This window comes from Diplotaxodon limnothrissa, linkage group LG5, assembly GCF_057381915.1.
Source record: "Diplotaxodon limnothrissa isolate DT_005_m linkage group LG5, D_limnothrissa_male_GT1.1, whole genome shotgun sequence".
Lineage (NCBI taxonomy): Eukaryota > Metazoa > Chordata > Actinopteri > Cichliformes > Cichlidae > Diplotaxodon > Diplotaxodon limnothrissa.
The window spans coordinates 6,035,707-6,054,182 of NC_140600.1; the positions used below are offsets into that span (position 1 = coordinate 6,035,707).

The 18,476-nt window shown below is 41.0% G+C and overlaps 1 protein-coding gene across 1 annotated transcript in view; it reads right to left on the reverse strand.

The window, feature by feature from the left end:
- hdac11 (histone deacetylase 11) overlaps nt 1-15,075 on the reverse strand; it is a 50,278-nt gene extending 35,203 nt beyond the window's left edge. The window contains exons 1-5 of the mRNA XM_085352979.1: nt 14,872-15,075; nt 14,337-14,396; nt 14,081-14,229; nt 8,298-8,398; nt 3,900-4,016 (exon numbers count right to left, since the gene is read on the reverse strand). Coding sequence (XP_085209105.1) covers nt 3,900-4,016; nt 8,298-8,398; nt 14,081-14,229; nt 14,337-14,371 — 402 coding nt within the window. The 5' untranslated portion in view covers nt 14,372-14,396; nt 14,872-15,075. The remainder of the gene's footprint in view (nt 1-3,899; nt 4,017-8,297; nt 8,399-14,080; nt 14,230-14,336; nt 14,397-14,871) is intronic.
- Nucleotides 15,076-18,476: the final 3,401 nt, after the last annotated feature.

The following is an 18,476-nucleotide window of genomic DNA, read 5'->3' on the forward strand; positions in this document are numbered from 1 at the left end:
CAAGAGTGGCTGCTCTGCCATGTTCTTCTACAGACCAGCATGTGTGAGAGCTGATGAGAGGAGATGTGACCTGGGGAGATTGTGTGTAAATGCCAGTATGGTTCTCTGATGGATGAGTAATAATACAAATTTGCATGTATGCACACAGTCTGGCTATGAACAGAGTGTGTGGGTAACACTCCACTCTGTCTGGGGAAAACAAGAACTCTGTTTCAGAGCGTATCAGGCATATTTTACAACAGCCCTCGAATCTCATGTGCACCATCGACCACCAGGCCCAGAATGCAGTCTTCGAGAGAAAATACATTTGTTATCAAGCGTATGCTGAGAAAACCATATGATATGCGTTGTTTGCATTATAGTGGGCATATAGTTCAGGTTCATTTAGGTCTTCTTCTTGTACTCCATTTATTTCTTATTCTCTATTTCTCCGTTTTCAATAAGAACGCTCCAAAAGGCAGATCCCAGATTCCAGTTTCTCCCTATGCGCCACTAAAAACTACCTGAGAAAAATCTATCAATTTATAGGATTTATGATTTCCACTGGACTCCCACCTTTCAATTTAATATTTTCTTAACAATCAGATCAGCCAAAAATATTAAGATATAAATCCAAGAGAAATAATGTGTCAATATGAGTTTTAGCTTTTATGCGCCTGTCAGACAGAAAGAATGCGTTCCAGATAAACTTGGATATAAATATTAATGTTTTCAAACCAATTTGCCTCACACACACACACAGACAGCTAACAGGATTTTAAAGAAGAAACCTTCTACATAACCATTACAGATTTAAAGAAGTGAATCACAACAAACGTTTCAAATAAAGTCACATAGACTGTTCATCCTGCTTAAAACAACTTGAGTAACCATTCCCCAAAACACATGAAAGAGAATTTCCATTTAAAAGTGCAAACACACGATATGTTCAACAAAGAAAACCCATCTTCCCCCTAAAACTCTGTCGCCACAGAGATTAGCTTTTATATATGAAATATATATATTTAACACAGGTTTTCTATTAGGCTGCTTTCCCTTGGAAGTCTCCACCCTCACAAGACAAAACAAGAACCTTTATTTCCTTTGAATTCACAACTTTTACAGAAAGCATCAATTTAAAGCAAAGTCTGCACAAGTCTTTTCAAGAAACCCTTTTGTTAACTAGCATCCCCAGGCTTCTACCTTTCTACCTATAAAACCCGAGAGCAGTCAAATGGTGGAAGTGGAAGCTAAATTGGCTAGTCATTCATATGTATATTAGGTCGTTACCTAGGAATTCTGGAGGGAGGGGAGTGGGGGTGAGTGATTGAGGGGGTGGGGGAGCTGCTAAAAGCTGTGAACTTCCTTTTGTGTTTCATCTTGATGCATTCTCAATCATCCAGGGAAATAAATCTCCAAAAGTCACCAACTTGGAGTGTTTCAGTTTGCCATCTTAGGGAGAAATCAACACACATGGGTGTAGGTCCTTTGTTGCTGAGATTTATTGATAAAAACAGTACAAAAAACCAACCATTTGTACACATATTTACAAATGGCCTGCTGAGTGGTGCATGGAGCATGTTCATTGGTTCATGGACCTCCCTGAACTAATGGCATTTATTGCAATTGTCATCTTGCGGGGGGTTAACAGGGTTCCATCTCTAAATGACTGCTGGTCAGCAAACCTGGGAAACCCACAGATAATTGGAACTATGGCACGAAACCGCTTCCAAAACATCATGCAACACCTACGCTTTGATGACAAGTCCACCCGCAGTGATCGAGCAAAGACTGATAAGTTCGCTGCAATTTCCAGTGTGTGGGGATCATTTGTCACCAACTGCATCACGTGCTACAACCCTGGTCTACATATCACCATTGATGAACAGCTTTTCCCATCAAAGACTCGGTGCTGTTTCCTGCAGTATATTGCAAGTAAACCGGACAAGTTTGGGATCAAGTTTTGGGTGGCCTGCGACCTAAAATCCAAGTACATTTGCAATGTCTTCCCATATCTTGGCAAGGACCCCAGTCGTCCCACTGGGGAGAGACTTTCTGAAAATGTAGTAATGAGGCTGATGGAACCATTCCTAGACAAGGGCAGAAATGTTACCACGGACAATTTTTTCACATCGCTTTCACTGGCACAAAAACTTCTTAGACGGAAAACCACCATCCTCGGCACAGTCAACAGGATTCGCAGGGAAATTCCTCAATCCACTAGACAGACAGATCGCAATGTATTCACCACTCAGGTATGTTGCAGGTCTTTTGTGGTTCTATGTTTATGTGTTTCATTGTGTGTAAAAGGGCTATGAAAATAACAATTTATCTTATTTCTTAGGTGTTTTCAACCTCTGCTGCCACGCTGACGGCGTATGCGGCCAAACGGAAGAAGACAGTCTATATTCTTAGCAGCATGCACAGCGTGGTTCAGACTGATAACACCACCAAAAGGAAGCCAAACACTGTCACCCTTTGCAACAAAACAAAGTGTGGCGTGGATGTGATGGACCAGATGGTTCGGGAGTACACTGTCCGCAAAGGAACACGGCGCTGGCCAGTCGCCGTGTTTTATAACATGATTGACATGGCAGCACTGAATGCACATGTGCTGTATCAAGCATGCACCGGGACGAAGGAAAGACGGGTGGACTTCCTGGTGGCGCTTGCAACAGAGTTGGCTCACTCTCATGTAGCTGCGAAGAAGGCAAGAAAAGATCAGTTGCTTTGGGCAGAACCCTCCACACCGAGCCCTGGAAAAAGAGCCACGTGTCAGGTCAAACACAAATGCAAGAAAAATCAGGCCACTGTGCGATGTGTTCACTGCTACAGGTACACATGTGGTAAATGCAGACGACAGATACCGTGGCAGTGCCAGGATTGTGAGTGATTGCTGAAAATGTTGAAATGTACTCACTCACTTTTTATCATTATTTGTAAATATGTGTACAAATGGTTGGTTTTTTGTACTGTTTTCATCAATAAATGTCAGCAACAAAGGACATACAAAGGACATGTGTTGATTTCTCCCTAAGATGGCAAACTGAAACACTCCACTCCCAAACCCCCTCAATCACTCACCCCCACTCCCCTCCCTCCAGAATTCCTAGGTAACGACCTAATATACATATGAATGACTCCAGCATTTGACTGACTGCTCTCCGGCTTTTAAAGGTAGAAACGCAAAATGATGACTCCGCGGGGGTCTAAGGTAGAAAACCAAAATGACTGCTCTCCGGGGGTCTTAATACAAAATTGTCACAGAGCTTGAACATGAAGGTAATGTAAAGTTTCTAAAGGTAATAAAACAATGTGAACACCTCAGGTTCTGTAGTTAGTACTAAATGTAGATTCTGCAGCTACATAAAAAATAGCCCTGTGTAAGCACAGTCTTCCATGCCAGATAAAGCAGTATATGGTCGGCAACAGGCCAGAACCTTCCAAAAGAAAAAACACCTAAAAACTTAAAGAGCGTTGCACTTTACTGCAGAACAGTGATCTGTGTGCTGGAATGTGGCGGCGTTGTCCTGCTCCTGGAATTTTCTGCTGAGTAAAGTACAGTTATTTCATGCATCTAGATGTTTTTTTGTAAAACACACACTAAAACCATATGCAGATTATCTACTAAGGTGGGCAACTTGAGTTCAACTTAAGGTCATTGAAAATTCAAGGCCTTGTTGTGGAAGAACCTCATTGTGTTGGCTGGATGCTGAGTGCAGTGGGTGTGAACTATAACGTTTCTGCTGCACTCGTATTAGTTGATAAAAGTAAACGGAGCCAAGAGTGGATCTCATCATTATGTGATGGTGGTACACTACAGGACATTATCTCCATTTCTACTTCTGACAAATGAGGCTAGATAACATGTCATTATCAGCCACAAGCATGAAGAGGAAATGAGGGTGTCAGATACCTACCATTATTGTTCCCCCTGTCTGAGTCCGCAAAGGCCTTAGCACCTTCCGCTGCACCAGGAAATTAGGCAGAAACAGGAGAGGTGGAATTTCTGTGATGGTTGCCACCACCAGAGACCACTAAATGGAAGCAGAACATAATTAGAGCGGTATAGAGATGTTTTTTTCTTTGCCATCTGTCACAAGACAAACAAAACTAAGTTGCCCTCAACTGAATGAACAGCACGGAAAGCAAAGCAAAAAAAGAAAGGTAAAAAAGGATGTGGATATAAAGGTGGAGAAAAACGGAATAATGTTGCCAGGGGGTTCAGGCTGAAGCTTGAATTCTCATGAAAAAACGACAGTAAAGAATAAAGCTATTGCACCTCACTTGGGCAGCCGAGGGAAAACAGAATAAATACAAAGCCTCTGAATGTGACAGAAATACTGTTATCAGCTTTGCTTCCTCTGTAGCAGGCACTCTACTAGAAGAGCTTTACAATGAAACGTCAGCATTCCTGACATCCACAGACAGCTTAAAATTCCCAAATCCGCTCAGGGAAAGGTAAATAAATGTAGACACTAATCAGTCCCTCTAGATGATAAATTAAAATGACAAAAGCTCAAAGGAGATTTGCCATGTTGTTAATATGCGTGACATGATATTCCCTGAGGACTAAGGATTAATCAGATGAGGACTGATTGGTGACTGATAACTGACTGGAGAGAAAGAGAAAGAAGAATTCTGATGTAAGATGAAGTGATAGAGACTGTCACCCACCTGGTTGGGTGACAGTTGTGAATTGAGCAGACTTCAGTGGACATGAACAGAAGTAATGAGGAGGTGCTGGGAAGGTATGGTGTTAAAGAGACAAAAAAAAGTATAATAGAAAAATAGTGATTGATTTTGTGAAAAGGATAAAACAGGAGTAATGTATAAGAGTGGAGGAGACTACATCTTATGCAGAAGGTGAAAGAGAGAGCAGACTGCAAGGTATTGGCAGGGAAGAAGCAAGTGAAGCCAAGGATTAAATGGTGGAAGCTGAAGAAAGAATGTTGCATAGAGTTCAGGAAAGAGTTAAGACAGGCAATAGGTGTTACAGAAGAGTTGCCAAAGAAGGGGAAAAGGGCTTGCATTGATTAGTTAGGCAGAGAGACAGAGCTGGAAAAGATGTGCAGTAGGGCTGGGTCATATCATACCGTTCACGGTAACACCGGTGTAATGTTGGGCAACGATAAGAAAATGAAATATCGCGACAGAATATGAGTAAAACGCGCATGTGCAGTGCCTTTGTTTTCATACGCACATGGCGGAAAAAGCATGTCGGTGACGGAGAATGAGAAGGGCGAAAGCGGATCGTTGAATGAAACAGATGAACCAGAACTGGTTTGTAAAAATGCTGCAGCTTCAGTGGTGTGGAACTGGTTTAGCTTTCGCCTAGAGCTGGGCGATAGAACGATAACGATATGTATCGCGATATAACTTTTACTCGATAGAGAAATTAAGCTATCGCGATAGACCTCGCCGCTCTTGTCCTCTTAAAAAAAAAAAAAAAAAAAGGTCAGCCAATCCAAATTCAGTAGCGCAGAGCCGAACCAATCACAGCCGCAGCGTCACGTCGCGTGACTTGTTACGTACAGCACAAGTGCCAAGCCGCACGTGTGTTTGTTTGGGAAGCAGCCAGCGGGTAATGGAGCCAGCGCGTAATGGAGGAAATGAGTGTGCCGACTAGAAAAATCAACCGAGCGTGACCGAAGAGAAAACAGATGATGGTTCCAACGCCGGAGAGATTGTCGAACGGAAGAGCCATAGAAGTTCCGTAGTGTGAAGGTATTTCGGCTATTTCAAGTCTGACAAAAAACAGAGTAGCGTGCACTGTAAATTGTGCCGAAAGCAAGTCTGGAAATACAATAAACTGGTGCATGCGTCACACTGTGCGCCACGTTATTGTTTCGGTGAAATGAATTTCTACAATACTGTTAATTCTACTCTCTGCAGTGTTTAAATGCTTACATATACACACAGTTACTGTCCCTCCACACATACGACTCTGTTCTGCTTCTATGCCCCAGCTTTGTTTACTTTTTCCCACCGAGGCTTCTAGACTTCTGATTGGCCAACATTTCTGCACGGTTAGGAATCTAGCGCCACCTGCTGCTTTGGCATGTTCATAGCAGCGTTTTCCTTCATTTCTGCCTTTATGTGTGGACGGGATTATTTTTTAAAACGAAAACGGAAAATCTCCGTTTTCAAAAATACCCGTGTACGTGTGGACGTCGCCTCAGTCTCGGACTGGAAGCGCTAATTCGTCATTCGGCTTTTGTCAGACTAAAGTAACTGTTAAAACTGTTTGAAAAGCTCAGCTATACAACAAGGAGAGATTGAGAATTTCCTTTTAGTTCTCAGTTTATTTGATATTGACAAAAGTTAGTCAGTTTTGTCTGTTCTTCTGTAAAACAAACTAAGATTTATTTTTAGAATTAATACTTTGTTTCTAAGTGGAATTGACAATTTAGTCTGTTTTGTTTGTTCTATTTTGAAACTTAAACGCTTCAGCGGCTGCCTTTTGTGTAGTTTGCAATATTTGCCTTTATCTATCTGAAAAAGTCTCATGTTCCTTAAGTACATCTACCCTGTTGAACTTATTATGGGAAATAAATATTTAAATAAAAACAAGCTGCTGATTATTTCACATTTTACTTGTGAGCAACGGCACATTTAAATCTTACAAATACAGTTATTTGGCTTATATCGTGATAGATATCGTTATCGCCTGAAATGAAAAAAACATATCGTGATATGAAAAAATCTCATATCGCCCAGCTCTACTTTCGCCCGTCAGATACACAACAAAGCACTATTTTTGGTAGCGCATGCTAGCGGGCCGTCGTTATTACCGTGTTTTTTGGAAAATACGTCACACTTAAAATCAATCCTTTGATTTTTCTGAAAATCGACAGAGCCCCTTATAATCCCGTTTGCCTTATGTATGAACTCTGGTTGTTTACTGACCTCGAAACGATTTTATGTCGTACACGGCGCTGGAAAATCTGTCACGTTTCAGTACAACTTTGCTAAGCCACGAAGCCGCACCGCTTGATGGATTGTCGGAGCATTACAGCTATCGTAGGCAGGCGCCTCGCGGAGTGATACGTACTGTGCTTCAACATAATATTACCGTATTGTGTGTGTATAACCTCTTTTCAAGTTTTGTGGATATTAAACATGGTTGTGCTGAGGATATGTCGGCCAGTTTCCACTTGGTTAAACTGTCAGCGAGGAATTTGCATTTGCACTTTAAATTTTTACATAACTTTAATGCTGCTTGTTTAAGTGAAAATACATTGATTTATTTTCTTTTGCACTAATAAAGTTGTGGAGTTGTAAAGTATTTTGTCTAGTGTCAATTATATCGTCAGTTATATCGTTATCGCAAATTTTCAAATGTATATCGTGATAAATATTTTTGGTCATATCGCCCTGCTCTAATGTGCAGCAGGTTAGGGTGAAAAGATTATAGGGGCAGCAGTCAAAGTAGAGGCTAGACCTCCATCTCCTGGGCAACCTCCTCTAATTCTCATGCAGTGGAAAGCTAGACATCCCCAAGCCAGCTGAAAGACGTAATCTCTACAATTTATCCAAGCAGGCCCTCTTCCCAGTAGGACACACCTGAAACACTATACCCAGACCTCCAGGAGACATCCTAGTAAGACACCTGAACCATCTCAAAGGGGAGACTGATCCCCCTTAAAGTTTGTGCACACCCTCTGATTCCCTGTCTTGAAGAGGGGAATTGTCACCCAAGTCTGCCAATTCAGAGGCACTGTCCCCAGCTTCCACGTGTTGCAGAGGTACATCATCTAAGACGGAGCTACAGCATCCAGAGCCTTAAGGAACTCTGGGCAAATCCCATAAACATCACAATGTTCCCAATGCTTTCACTTCCACCTGATCCAACTCATCACCAGGTGGTGATCAGCTGACAGCTCTGCTCCCACCTTCACCTGCAAATCTGACAATTTGATTACAAAATCCATCAACCTACAACCTAGAGCATCCTGGTGCCATGTGCACTTGAGAATAGCCGTCTGAACTGCCACAGATGACAGTCAGCACAGAGCACAGTACCTGTCTGCAACCTCTCACTGCAGGTAACTCCAGTTTTGTATAAAGTTTAAAACATGTTCAGGAGATTCGTCTCAGAATCCAAGCTATGCGTTGAGGTGAGCCCGATTACATCATAGTCACTATGTCTTGACCTCGCATACAGGTTCAGACTTCATCCACTCCAGTGAGATGACACTCCATGTCAAATGAATTTGATTAAATTCATGTGTTACGGCAGGAAAGATGGAAGAATAATGATGCCAGTCAAAGTGATAGATGCTGCACTATGGGTGAGATAAAGCAAGCAACTCTACCTTTAATCTGTTGAGGTAGCGTTTGGTGTGAACGATCAGCAGATCCTCCTCAGCAGCTTCACGAGCTTCCACAAGGTTCCCATCATTGATAAACTGCTCCTCTGCAACACATACAGAGGGAGGGAGCAGTTACAAAACGCTGGATGTTAGAGGGGGAGCTTCTACAACTTTTGTGCTCCTCAATTTGTAGGAATTAGTTTGGTATTCAGTATGTTTTACTAAAATACAATATCTGAACCAAGATGTCAGCATTCATTGAAACTCTTATCAGTAACCAGACTAATTTGCATGCAGAAACAGAAGAACGTAACAAATCCTACATTTATGAAAGCTGTAATATTTAGTTTTTCAAAGCCGATTGTCATTAAACTGCACAGGAATTATGAGGCTGCAGTATGTGGTGCTTATTGCATTATAGCAACAGGAGTTTCTATTCTAAAGAGAGTGGACTGTATAACAGAAACAGTTCTCTTGAAAATACAATGCAGTATGAGAGGACCATGTTGAGGACCACAATTTTAAGAGACTTGGTATGAAAAAGATTTTCTGAGCATCTAGAGTTCAGAATATCATTTTACAATGAGGGCCACAGAAAGGAGTTTCACTTGCCCAGCCCACTTTACATCAAAGTGAGCTGGGCAAGTGAAACTCTCCTTTCTGTCCGCATAAAGACATTTAACTACACATTTAACCCCAGGGATATATTAATATAACATTTTTTTTTTTTTAAACATAATTTCAACAGTCCACCTCAGTGTTTTTACAAGACAAATGTGTAAAATTACAGAAAAAGTTCTGGTGGCTCATTGCCCAGTGTTACGGCCCTAGCAGGGCCTCCTCCTGAAGGTGCCTGTGTGGGCGTGTCCCACCACCTCTTCTGCCTGAGGTGCCACCTTTCCCTGTTACACAGCTGACTCACATCAGTAATTAAAAGTATTTAAGCCCAGGGAAAGGTGAGCTCTGGGCCAGAGTGCCAGTAGTGTGGTTACAGCTTGTGAGCTGAGTGGTCGTTGTGTTTGCAGCTAGTGAGCTGTGTTTTTGGTGGTTTTCAGCTAGTGAGCTGCTCTTTCTTTTTGGCTTACGTTTTACTTTATTGACCAACGCCTGAGTTCTGTTTGTTTTCTTAAATGGTGATAGCGGCTTGTCCGTCTCTTTTAGTTAGTATAAATTGAAACTTTAATAAAACTCTTTAATTTAACCCTTTTGCCTCCCTTGACTCCTTTTTCTGACCCGGTCACTTTTTGTTACTTCCCCCTCCCCGCTTAGACCCCTCAGGGGAACGTAACACCAGACCTACTGTGAAGCATGGGGGTGGAAACATCATGCTATGGGGCTGTTTTTCTGCCAAGGGGACAGGACGACTGATCTGTGTTAAGGACAGAATGAATGGGGCCATGTATCGTGAGATTTTGAGCCAAAACCTCCTTCCATCAGTGAGAACTTTGAAGATGAAACGAGGCTGGGTCTTCCAACATGACAATGATCCAAAACACACCGCCCGGGCAACAAAGGAGTGGCTCCGTAAGAAGCATTTGAAAGTCCTGGAGTGGCCTAGCCAGGCTCCAGACCTCAACCCCATAGAAAATCTGTGGCGGGAGTTGAAAGTCCGTGTTGCTCGGCGACAGCCCCAAAACATCACTGCTCTCGAGAAGATCTGCATGGAGGAATGGGCCAAAATACCAGCTACTGTGTGTGCAAACCTGGTAAAGACCTATAGTAAACATTTGACCTCTGTTATTGCCAACAAAGGTTATGTTACAAAGTACTGAGTTGTATTTTTGTTATTGACCAAATACTTATTTTCCACCCTGATTTACGAATAAATTCTTTACAAATCCTACCATGTGGATTCATGGATTTTTTTTTCACATTCTGTCTCTCACAGTTGAAGTGTACCTCTGGTGCAAATTACTGACCTCTGTCATCATTTTAGGTGGGGGAACTTGCACAATCGGTGGCTGACTAAATACTTTTTTGCCCCACTGTATACAGTTAAAAGTTCAAAAATATGCATCTTCCCCCAGACCCTTTGGGCCACCCCTGACAGTCCTCATTTATAAGGTGCTTTACAAACCCAAACAGTATAGCTAACGGGTGGATTTTCCCGGAAACAATGACTGCTTAAAGACAGACAGTGTGAAAGTGGATAGTACATCCTTGGTTTCTTAACATCATTGCTGCAGCCAGGGGTACAAAAGTGGCCTTAGAAGCACCTTAGACAGCTTTCTTAGGTTTAACCCCCTTGTTTTCCAGTGAGTTATCAGTTCTGTTACATAAACAAATGTAAGTCTATGTTTATGACACTATATTGCCGAAGATATTCACTCAATCAGGTATTCATCCAATCGCTTTCATAGCCAGATGGCAAATGGTAAATGGACTGGTTCTTATATAGGGTTTTTCTACTCTGAGCACTCTACGCGCTTTACATGCCATTTTATTTTTTACTCTATGCTGTTTCCAAGTGCTTACTACTAGCATTCATACAATCCATTGGAGATGGATGCATTCACCAATGCAATGGGGGAACATGGGGTTGGAATGCAGACTGGGATCTAGGGCTGCCACAAACGATTATTTGGATAGTCGACTAGTCACCGATTATTTTTGCGATTAGTCGACTAATCAGATCATCATCCATTGGACGTAAAACGTACAGCTTATTGCACCAGCAGCATCTGCTCTAATATAACTATCATTAGCTTACAGCTTTAAGTGTTTAAGGTCTGTGCTAACTAAAAATAAAGACAAGATGATAGTTTATTAAATTTTAATGAAATTTGCAGATTGTTTCGGTGAAGTTTAATAAACTCCTTGCTATCTAAAATATAACAGGACACCAGAGTATATTCTCGAGCATCTCACACTTCTGATAATCAGCTGTCTGCTTGATGTTTATTCAGCTGTGTAAAAACTATAACTTTAATCTCAGCCAAACCGATTTACTCAGGAACAAATAAAATACTAAAAAAAAGCCAAACAATAACATTGTTAAGTTATCTAAGTGACTTATATATCATGTTTAACCTGAGTAGCGGGTTTGAAAACAATTTGCCAGGAGTCCGGTGTTCTCACGGCTCTAGTGACCTAGCCCCCGGCTGGCTATCGAGCTAGTGGGTAACAGACGTCTCCGAAAACGTCGGAGCGCTTTTGAAAATATGTGGTGTCCTGATAAACTGAGCAGATATTTGAGGTTTACACAGCTACATTCTCGCCTGAAAATATGTTAAACGTTTATTTTGTGACCCAGAAAGAATAATAAGAGTAATATTAAAACTAACTAGCTGCCGCCATTGTTGGAAACTGAGCTGGGCTGCGCTATGAATTCTGGGACACAGCTTCTTCTTCTTCGGGGTTTAACGGCAGCTGGCATCCTTGTACATGCAGTGCTGCCATCTTCTGTTTCAGTCCGTTATTACACTCTTAAATCCTACTACTTATTCCTGCGTCTTTTGGGATCTTACAAAGCTTCAAACGACGCGTCGACTATTAAATTAGTCGTCGACGATTTTGATAGTCGACGTAATCGTGACTAGTCGACTAATCGTGGCAGCCCTACTGGGATCAAACCTCCAACCTTCCAGTTAGTAGATGACCCACTCTACCACCTGAGGTACATCTGTATAAAATCAAGCACGTAGGCATGTGGATTTATTCTACAAACATTTGTGAAGCAATAGGTTCTCAGTATCTCAGTGAATTCCAGTATGGTACCATGATAGGGTGCCCTCTCACTGACTTGTTAATTACAACTCAACAGCATCATCTTAACTGCTGTTGAGTTATCAGTTCATTACTGAGATAAACACGGGCCGCGTGGGCTGAATTGTAGACGGCAACGGTGACCACCCACTTTAAGGGCTCTGGTTTCAGAAGCGAATTCCCTATTCATGTGACATTTCAGAATGTCGTTAGATAAAAAATTTAAGCCTTGAACCAAACCTACAAGCTACATGGTGAATCATGAGCAAAAAAAGATTTGATGTGGATCAAAAAAATAAAATAAAAACTGAAAAAAGAAAAAGTTGAAGGTACAGGACCGTGTACATAGATGCTGTTGTTGGTTGCTCTTTTATTCAGAAGGGCTCATTGACTCATGAATGTTTGCTTGTTAGGCAAATGTGTAAACAGTATGCCTCCCATAATGCCTTAACCTCTTAAGACCCGAACTCTTTCATGGCATGCATTTTAAATTTTTCTTTGCTATTTGGGTTGATTGGGACCTGAAGAATATAAAAACAAAGATTTATCAGATATTCTTTTACCTAATTTTCGTTTCATAGACAAATGAGATCCATGTATGAGATTTTGCTCTCACTAACTGACCTGATCTTGATAGGTTTAAACATCTCCATGGTAACAGTAAAATCCACCAAGCAGAGGCATTGCCGTTTCAATACAGGATTATGGGCAAAGTAGTTTTTTTCCTTGGTATTGCAAGGTTGAAATAATACAGATGTGTGTTTTCTACAGGAGCACATACCATCATTTCACAACCTTTCATGTTAAGTTTACATTATATGGTTACATTATGGCTCATAACCAAAATTTCTATGGAGAATATGAATGGGACTTTTGCATCCAGAACCTCAGTGTTGCACTATATACATTGTTTATACATACAAATGCATGTATATTCTTTTAAGAGATTACATGAGAAAGCACATGGTCTATGGTTTGTTCGCCACAATTTTTATTTCAATAATTGCAATAAAAAAAGAACTGTTGAAAACTCATAGCTGTGATTGGTGAAAACACAAACACAGACCTGAACAGACAGGCCAGCTAACCTGTCTGAATCAATTTTGAACTGATAAGTACAATACTTGTCAAGTCCTGTAGCTTCAAAGAAAGTGCGCCACAAAAATGTTTTTTGGATTCATTTAATTCTTAGAGATAAATATTTTAGGCAACTTTATTTAATAGGCTTTTTATTTAATGCTAAAATTTAAACCGTTAACCATGAAGCCATGGAGCTGTAGTGTTTGCATAAGAAGTGATAAAGCATTAAAGAGAGGTTTGTAAAATCAGGCAGAAACAGTCCCAAAGTAGCTGCTTAAAAGCATGGAGTTTAAATTTTTAGTTTCATTATAAATTAATGTCACTATATCAAGAAGCGTAGGTTATTTTTGATGAGCACCAGCCGGTCAATTGTGGGCCATTTTACATGTTATTCCCTTAGACTGCTGAAACGCGGTGGTCCAAAATTGGCTTCCAACTCTGGACGTAACACAGAGGGCTCATTAAAAACCCAGTGCACAACCAGTTCCTTTGTATCACTCTCTAAATATGCTGAGTAATTCTGCAATATCATCCAGTTTTCTTCCAATTACTGCATGGCTAAATTTAGAAAAACCAAGGTTTCCCTCTGTCAGCACAAGCTCAGCTCTTTATTTGCACTCTTAACTTCTGAAAGTTTTGTGAATTCATTAAGCTGCGTGCGACACGTTTAACAGCACAGATGATCCACCGTGAAGCCTGACAACAGCTCTGTGTGAAGTCATGCCAGTTATCCAGCAACTGTTTTCCCTCAGCCTCCAAAACCACACTGGCCTTCATCTACTATACCTGCACAAACTCCCACAGGGACTTTTCTCTAATTATCTGTGCTCTATTGCTCTGCCTCCCCTACTCCCTCTTCTTCAACTACAACTACCTCTTCCACTGTTTCTGCTTTGTTCTCCGGCTCTTTTCGCCTTTATGACCTCAGTCTGAGTGCTTCAGTGTTCATCAGCTCAGGGAGATATCCTCCCCATCTGCCACTCTGTTCTTCACTCGCTTACCTTTCAAGAAGCGGATGACTTTCCCCCACTTTCCCGCATCAAACGGGTGAAGCTTTTCAAGGCCCATAAAAGTGATGTTGTAGTCTGGGTGGTACACAATAGGCAGACATGTTCGAGGGATGCTGGCATACAAATCAGTGCGGTGGCAGCTGAAAGAGGAAAGTCAAAAGTGTGTATTTCATTTACATGCAGTGATTTCCCCAGTGCGTTAATAAGGGCTATTGAAAGTGTCATGCTGTTTGTTTGTACTCCTTACCGCCTCTTCTCCTCGTTATCTTCTTTGTGAGACATGTTTTTCAGGCATTGCTTCTTTCATCTAATTGGAAAAAAAAAGGAATGAGATAAAAAATTTCATAAACTTGTGACTGCCGTAAATATGCACAGGAAGTCTCAGGACACAATTCATCTATTTTAAAAGAAGACTAAGAGCTTGAAATGCCTTCAAAATGTCTTTGTGTCACACTGTAACCAACTGTCGTCATTAGTACACAAACGGTACACGAGGACCTAAGCTTTAGCTCGTCAAAAAAAGGGGGCTCGTGTCTCGCGCATGCGCAGTGATTTGTATACATATTAGAAAGACGCAACGGGACAAGGAAATGTTCCTGCCGTAAACACAGCCGCCAAACCTGTTTGAGTGCTGGCCGTTTTCAACGATAAACACGAATCATTTTTATGTTTGTTTGTTTTCATCGTGGAGGACAAAAACAGCACCAGAGACGCTGTATATGGCATAGCAGCCTGGAACCGTTTCAGAGAACAGAAACTAGCAACAACCCGATGTGACTCACCTGCTGCTGTTCTGTGGAATAACGCAGGCCACCAAACAGCAGCTGGATGTAAAGAGACGGAGACTCTCTGTCCCTGATGACGGTATTTAAGCGGGGCTGTTGTCAGAATTGAGTGAACGAAACGAAAGAAAACGTTTTTCTTCAGTGTTTCTTGGACAGTTCGCTTAATTTCTGTTCCAGCTCCACGTACGTGCGTCGACTACGCGCGAGCTCCAAACCCGCGTAACTGACGTACAGTTACGCTGTTAGCGGAGATTTAAAGAAGAAACGTGTTCGTAGTGTGAGGGAGCTTCTCGGAGTATTATCTGCCTAATTGTCAGCTCAACTTAACGTTTTCACAAAGTGGCGTCGTAAACTTTGTTGTGCATTTTTCAGTGCGGATTATTTTGTTTTGCTTTTATTTTGAAAGGTAACCTTGTGTTGTGGTTGAGGTCCGTCTTTAAAGGCCCGTTTTTGAACTCAGTGAAAGGGAAACAAACTTGTTTCCCTGCTGCGCTTATTTTTGTAATTATGATATTTTTTTATTTGTTTCATTTAATGTGTTTTAAATGTAAAACGTGTCCTTTTGCTATATTTTGCATTGTCTGAACAATATCACATAAACATGGATAATGTGTTGAAAATTTTAAAAAAAAGTATCAAAGAAAGATGTGAAACCTTTAGCAGGTCCACTGAGATCTACGGTGAGCAGGGACACTTTATTGCCCTATTGTGTAATCTGTTTTGGAATTAGTGTTCTTTATATTTTTGTTAAATTCCCGAATGAATGTGAAAACTCTTCAAATAGCATACTGAGGCAGAACAAGTCTAAATACTAACTGTAGGCCTCTAACAGCAGTTTGATCCTAACAGCAGTGAATAGTGCACTTGGTGTTTTTTCCCAAGACTTGTACGTTCCTGTTGATAATATAAATGGAGATGAGATGTGAAGCACTCTTAAAGCCTTGGCAGGAAAGCTTTAGAAATAAATCAGGTGGCTCCTATTTCATCATCACTGTATAATACAAGTCCATCCAACCTTTTGAGACAATACTGCATCGTTATATGAAGGGTTTAACCACTGGAGCATTGATGAGACAGCATGATGATGAGTGTAGTGAATGCCAGGCACAGTGGCTTTATGACTAGAAGATAACAGAGACTTTTTTTTATTCATATTTTTTAGGCTGTGTGCCACAGAATGAATTTGAATTTGAATCTTCAATGAACTGGAGCTATTTTAAGTTTTGCTAGGAAGAAAAGTACACATATAATAGAAGAGAAGCAGCATAGGATTCAATTCAGGTATTAGGTGTATCAAGCTCATTTGATCCAGTTAATTTTCTTTGTATGTTGAATGATGTATACACAGAGCCCTTTTCACACATGCCTTCCAGCTATGAACAGTGCAGGACATATTTGCATATAGGTGACTAATATGCATTAAGTCATAGAGCATATGCTGTAACAGCCAGCTTCCTAATTAACTAACCTTTATACTAATTTCTTTTGCCATCCACAATTATTGTACTTTCACAGGCCACTCTAATGAGTATCTTTCCCAGCGGCATTTACAAAGTTTTACCTCGTCAAACTGTGCAACAAGGGAAGAAGAAAAACCAAATCCTTTCATTTCACAACCGCACCACGGGGTGTGCATTGCAACCATAGGGATCAATGACATTTTTATCTTATCTGAGCTCAGTGTGTGTGATAATGTGCAGTTCCTCGTAATAATTCCCCTGAAATGTTGCTGGTATGTCTGTGTTGCCACAGAGCAATCATGAGTTCACATACTCACAGTTTTCACCACTGCAATGGAGGCGGTGGCTGGCAGTGTTACCTGCAGTTGCAGTGAACTGTGATTCTGCCATTTGGCAGCTGAAGAGGCAGTGCAATCAAAAAGTATTTGGCCTCTTCCTGATGTCTTGTTTGTTGCATATTTGTCACGTTTGCATTTCATAATGCAAATCCAATGATCATTTACAAAGCAATCCAAGCCCACCTGGCCTTTGTGAAAAAGTAATCGCTCTTAAACTTAATTGCTGGTTGTGCACAAGAACTGCAGACAAGCTGTTGCAGTAACTGACCCTTTCACATCTTCACTTTGATTAGGTCACTCCAAAACCTTCATGTAGTTTCATGTGTTTTGTTTGTGACCCATCCATAGCTGAACTTGCTGCTGTGTTTCATATCTTTGTCCTGCTGCGTAACTCAAGTGAGTTTGTGCTTCAGGGCCTGAATTGATGAACTGATGAGCATTCTCCTTCAGGATTTTCTGGTGTGGGGCAGAGTTCATGGTTCCATCATTTACAGCAAGTCGTTCAGGTCCTGAAGCAGCAAAGCAGACCCAGACCATCACACTAACACTACCATGACTGATTGCTGGTATGATGTTCTTTTTATGAAATGATGTTTTTAGTTTGATGCCGCATGTAACGGGATTCAAACCTTTAGGAAAGCTCAGCTTTTGTCTGCTAGCTCACAGAATGTTTTGGTCAGTGGTGGTTTTCGCGTGGGAACTCCCGCATGAATACAAGTTTTGCAAACTCTCTTTCTTGTTGTTGAATCATAAACACTGAGCCTGCAGTTCTTCACATGTTGTTCTGGGTTGTTTTGTTAACATGTGGATGAGTTGTCAATGCTAACTCTCACTGTGGTTCACTGCAGTGTCAAAGCCTTAGAAATAGCTTTGTAACCCTTTCCAGTTTGATGAATGTCAGTGGCTTTGTTTCTGTTCTGTTCTTTAGCTTCATTAGATTGAGACACAGTGTGTTGCTTTATGAGATCTTTCAGCCTACTTCAGTTTGTCAGACATCTTTTATTTTAGTGATTTCTAATTCAGCAGCTCTGCCAGTAATCAGGTCTGAATGTAGTACAGTTGAAATCAGCTTTCCAAAAAATGTGGCTGATCGCAGTTAATTCATGATTTTACTTTTTCACATAGGTAGTGAAAAAGGTAGTTCTGGATCGCTGTCCCCCCTTAATACATGAAATTATCATTTATAAACTTTTAAAAAAAACATTTAAAAATTCACCTCCATCTGATATTAAAACATCTTTGATGATGTGAAACGTGTGACAAATGTGCAAAAACCTAAGAAATCAGGAATGGGTCAAATTGTATGTGAATACCTGTGAACCAATACAGAGATTTAGAGATAGAGATTTTTTGCTTCTGATGCAAGGAGAGCTGTGGTCCCTCTCCTGGGTCAGCAGTCTGAAAACGTTCAGTCACACACGCTTGTGATACTCGAGTACAATTACCTTATTGTGGCCTGTGGTGTATTTTTAGTTCATGTTTATTCCCTTTAGTGGATATAGTGACGTTTATACACAATCTCTAGAGACATGTTTCAGTTATCTCTCTGCAAACATGGCTAGAACAGAGATTTTATCTTCTATGTCGAACCTGACGGCAAAATGTGAACAAACATTGAAACTGTTTTAAGCAGAAAAGACATCTCTTCAGACTGTCCCAGAAAATGAGAAATATTCATCACATTATTGCAAAGAAGGAATTAAGTGCATGTTTTTTTGTAGTTGTTGATGTGTGATGGTGGAGTAGGAGCTGTTCAGAGTGTTATTGCAAGAGCCTGCTGTTTGCATACAGAGTCACTGGTTAA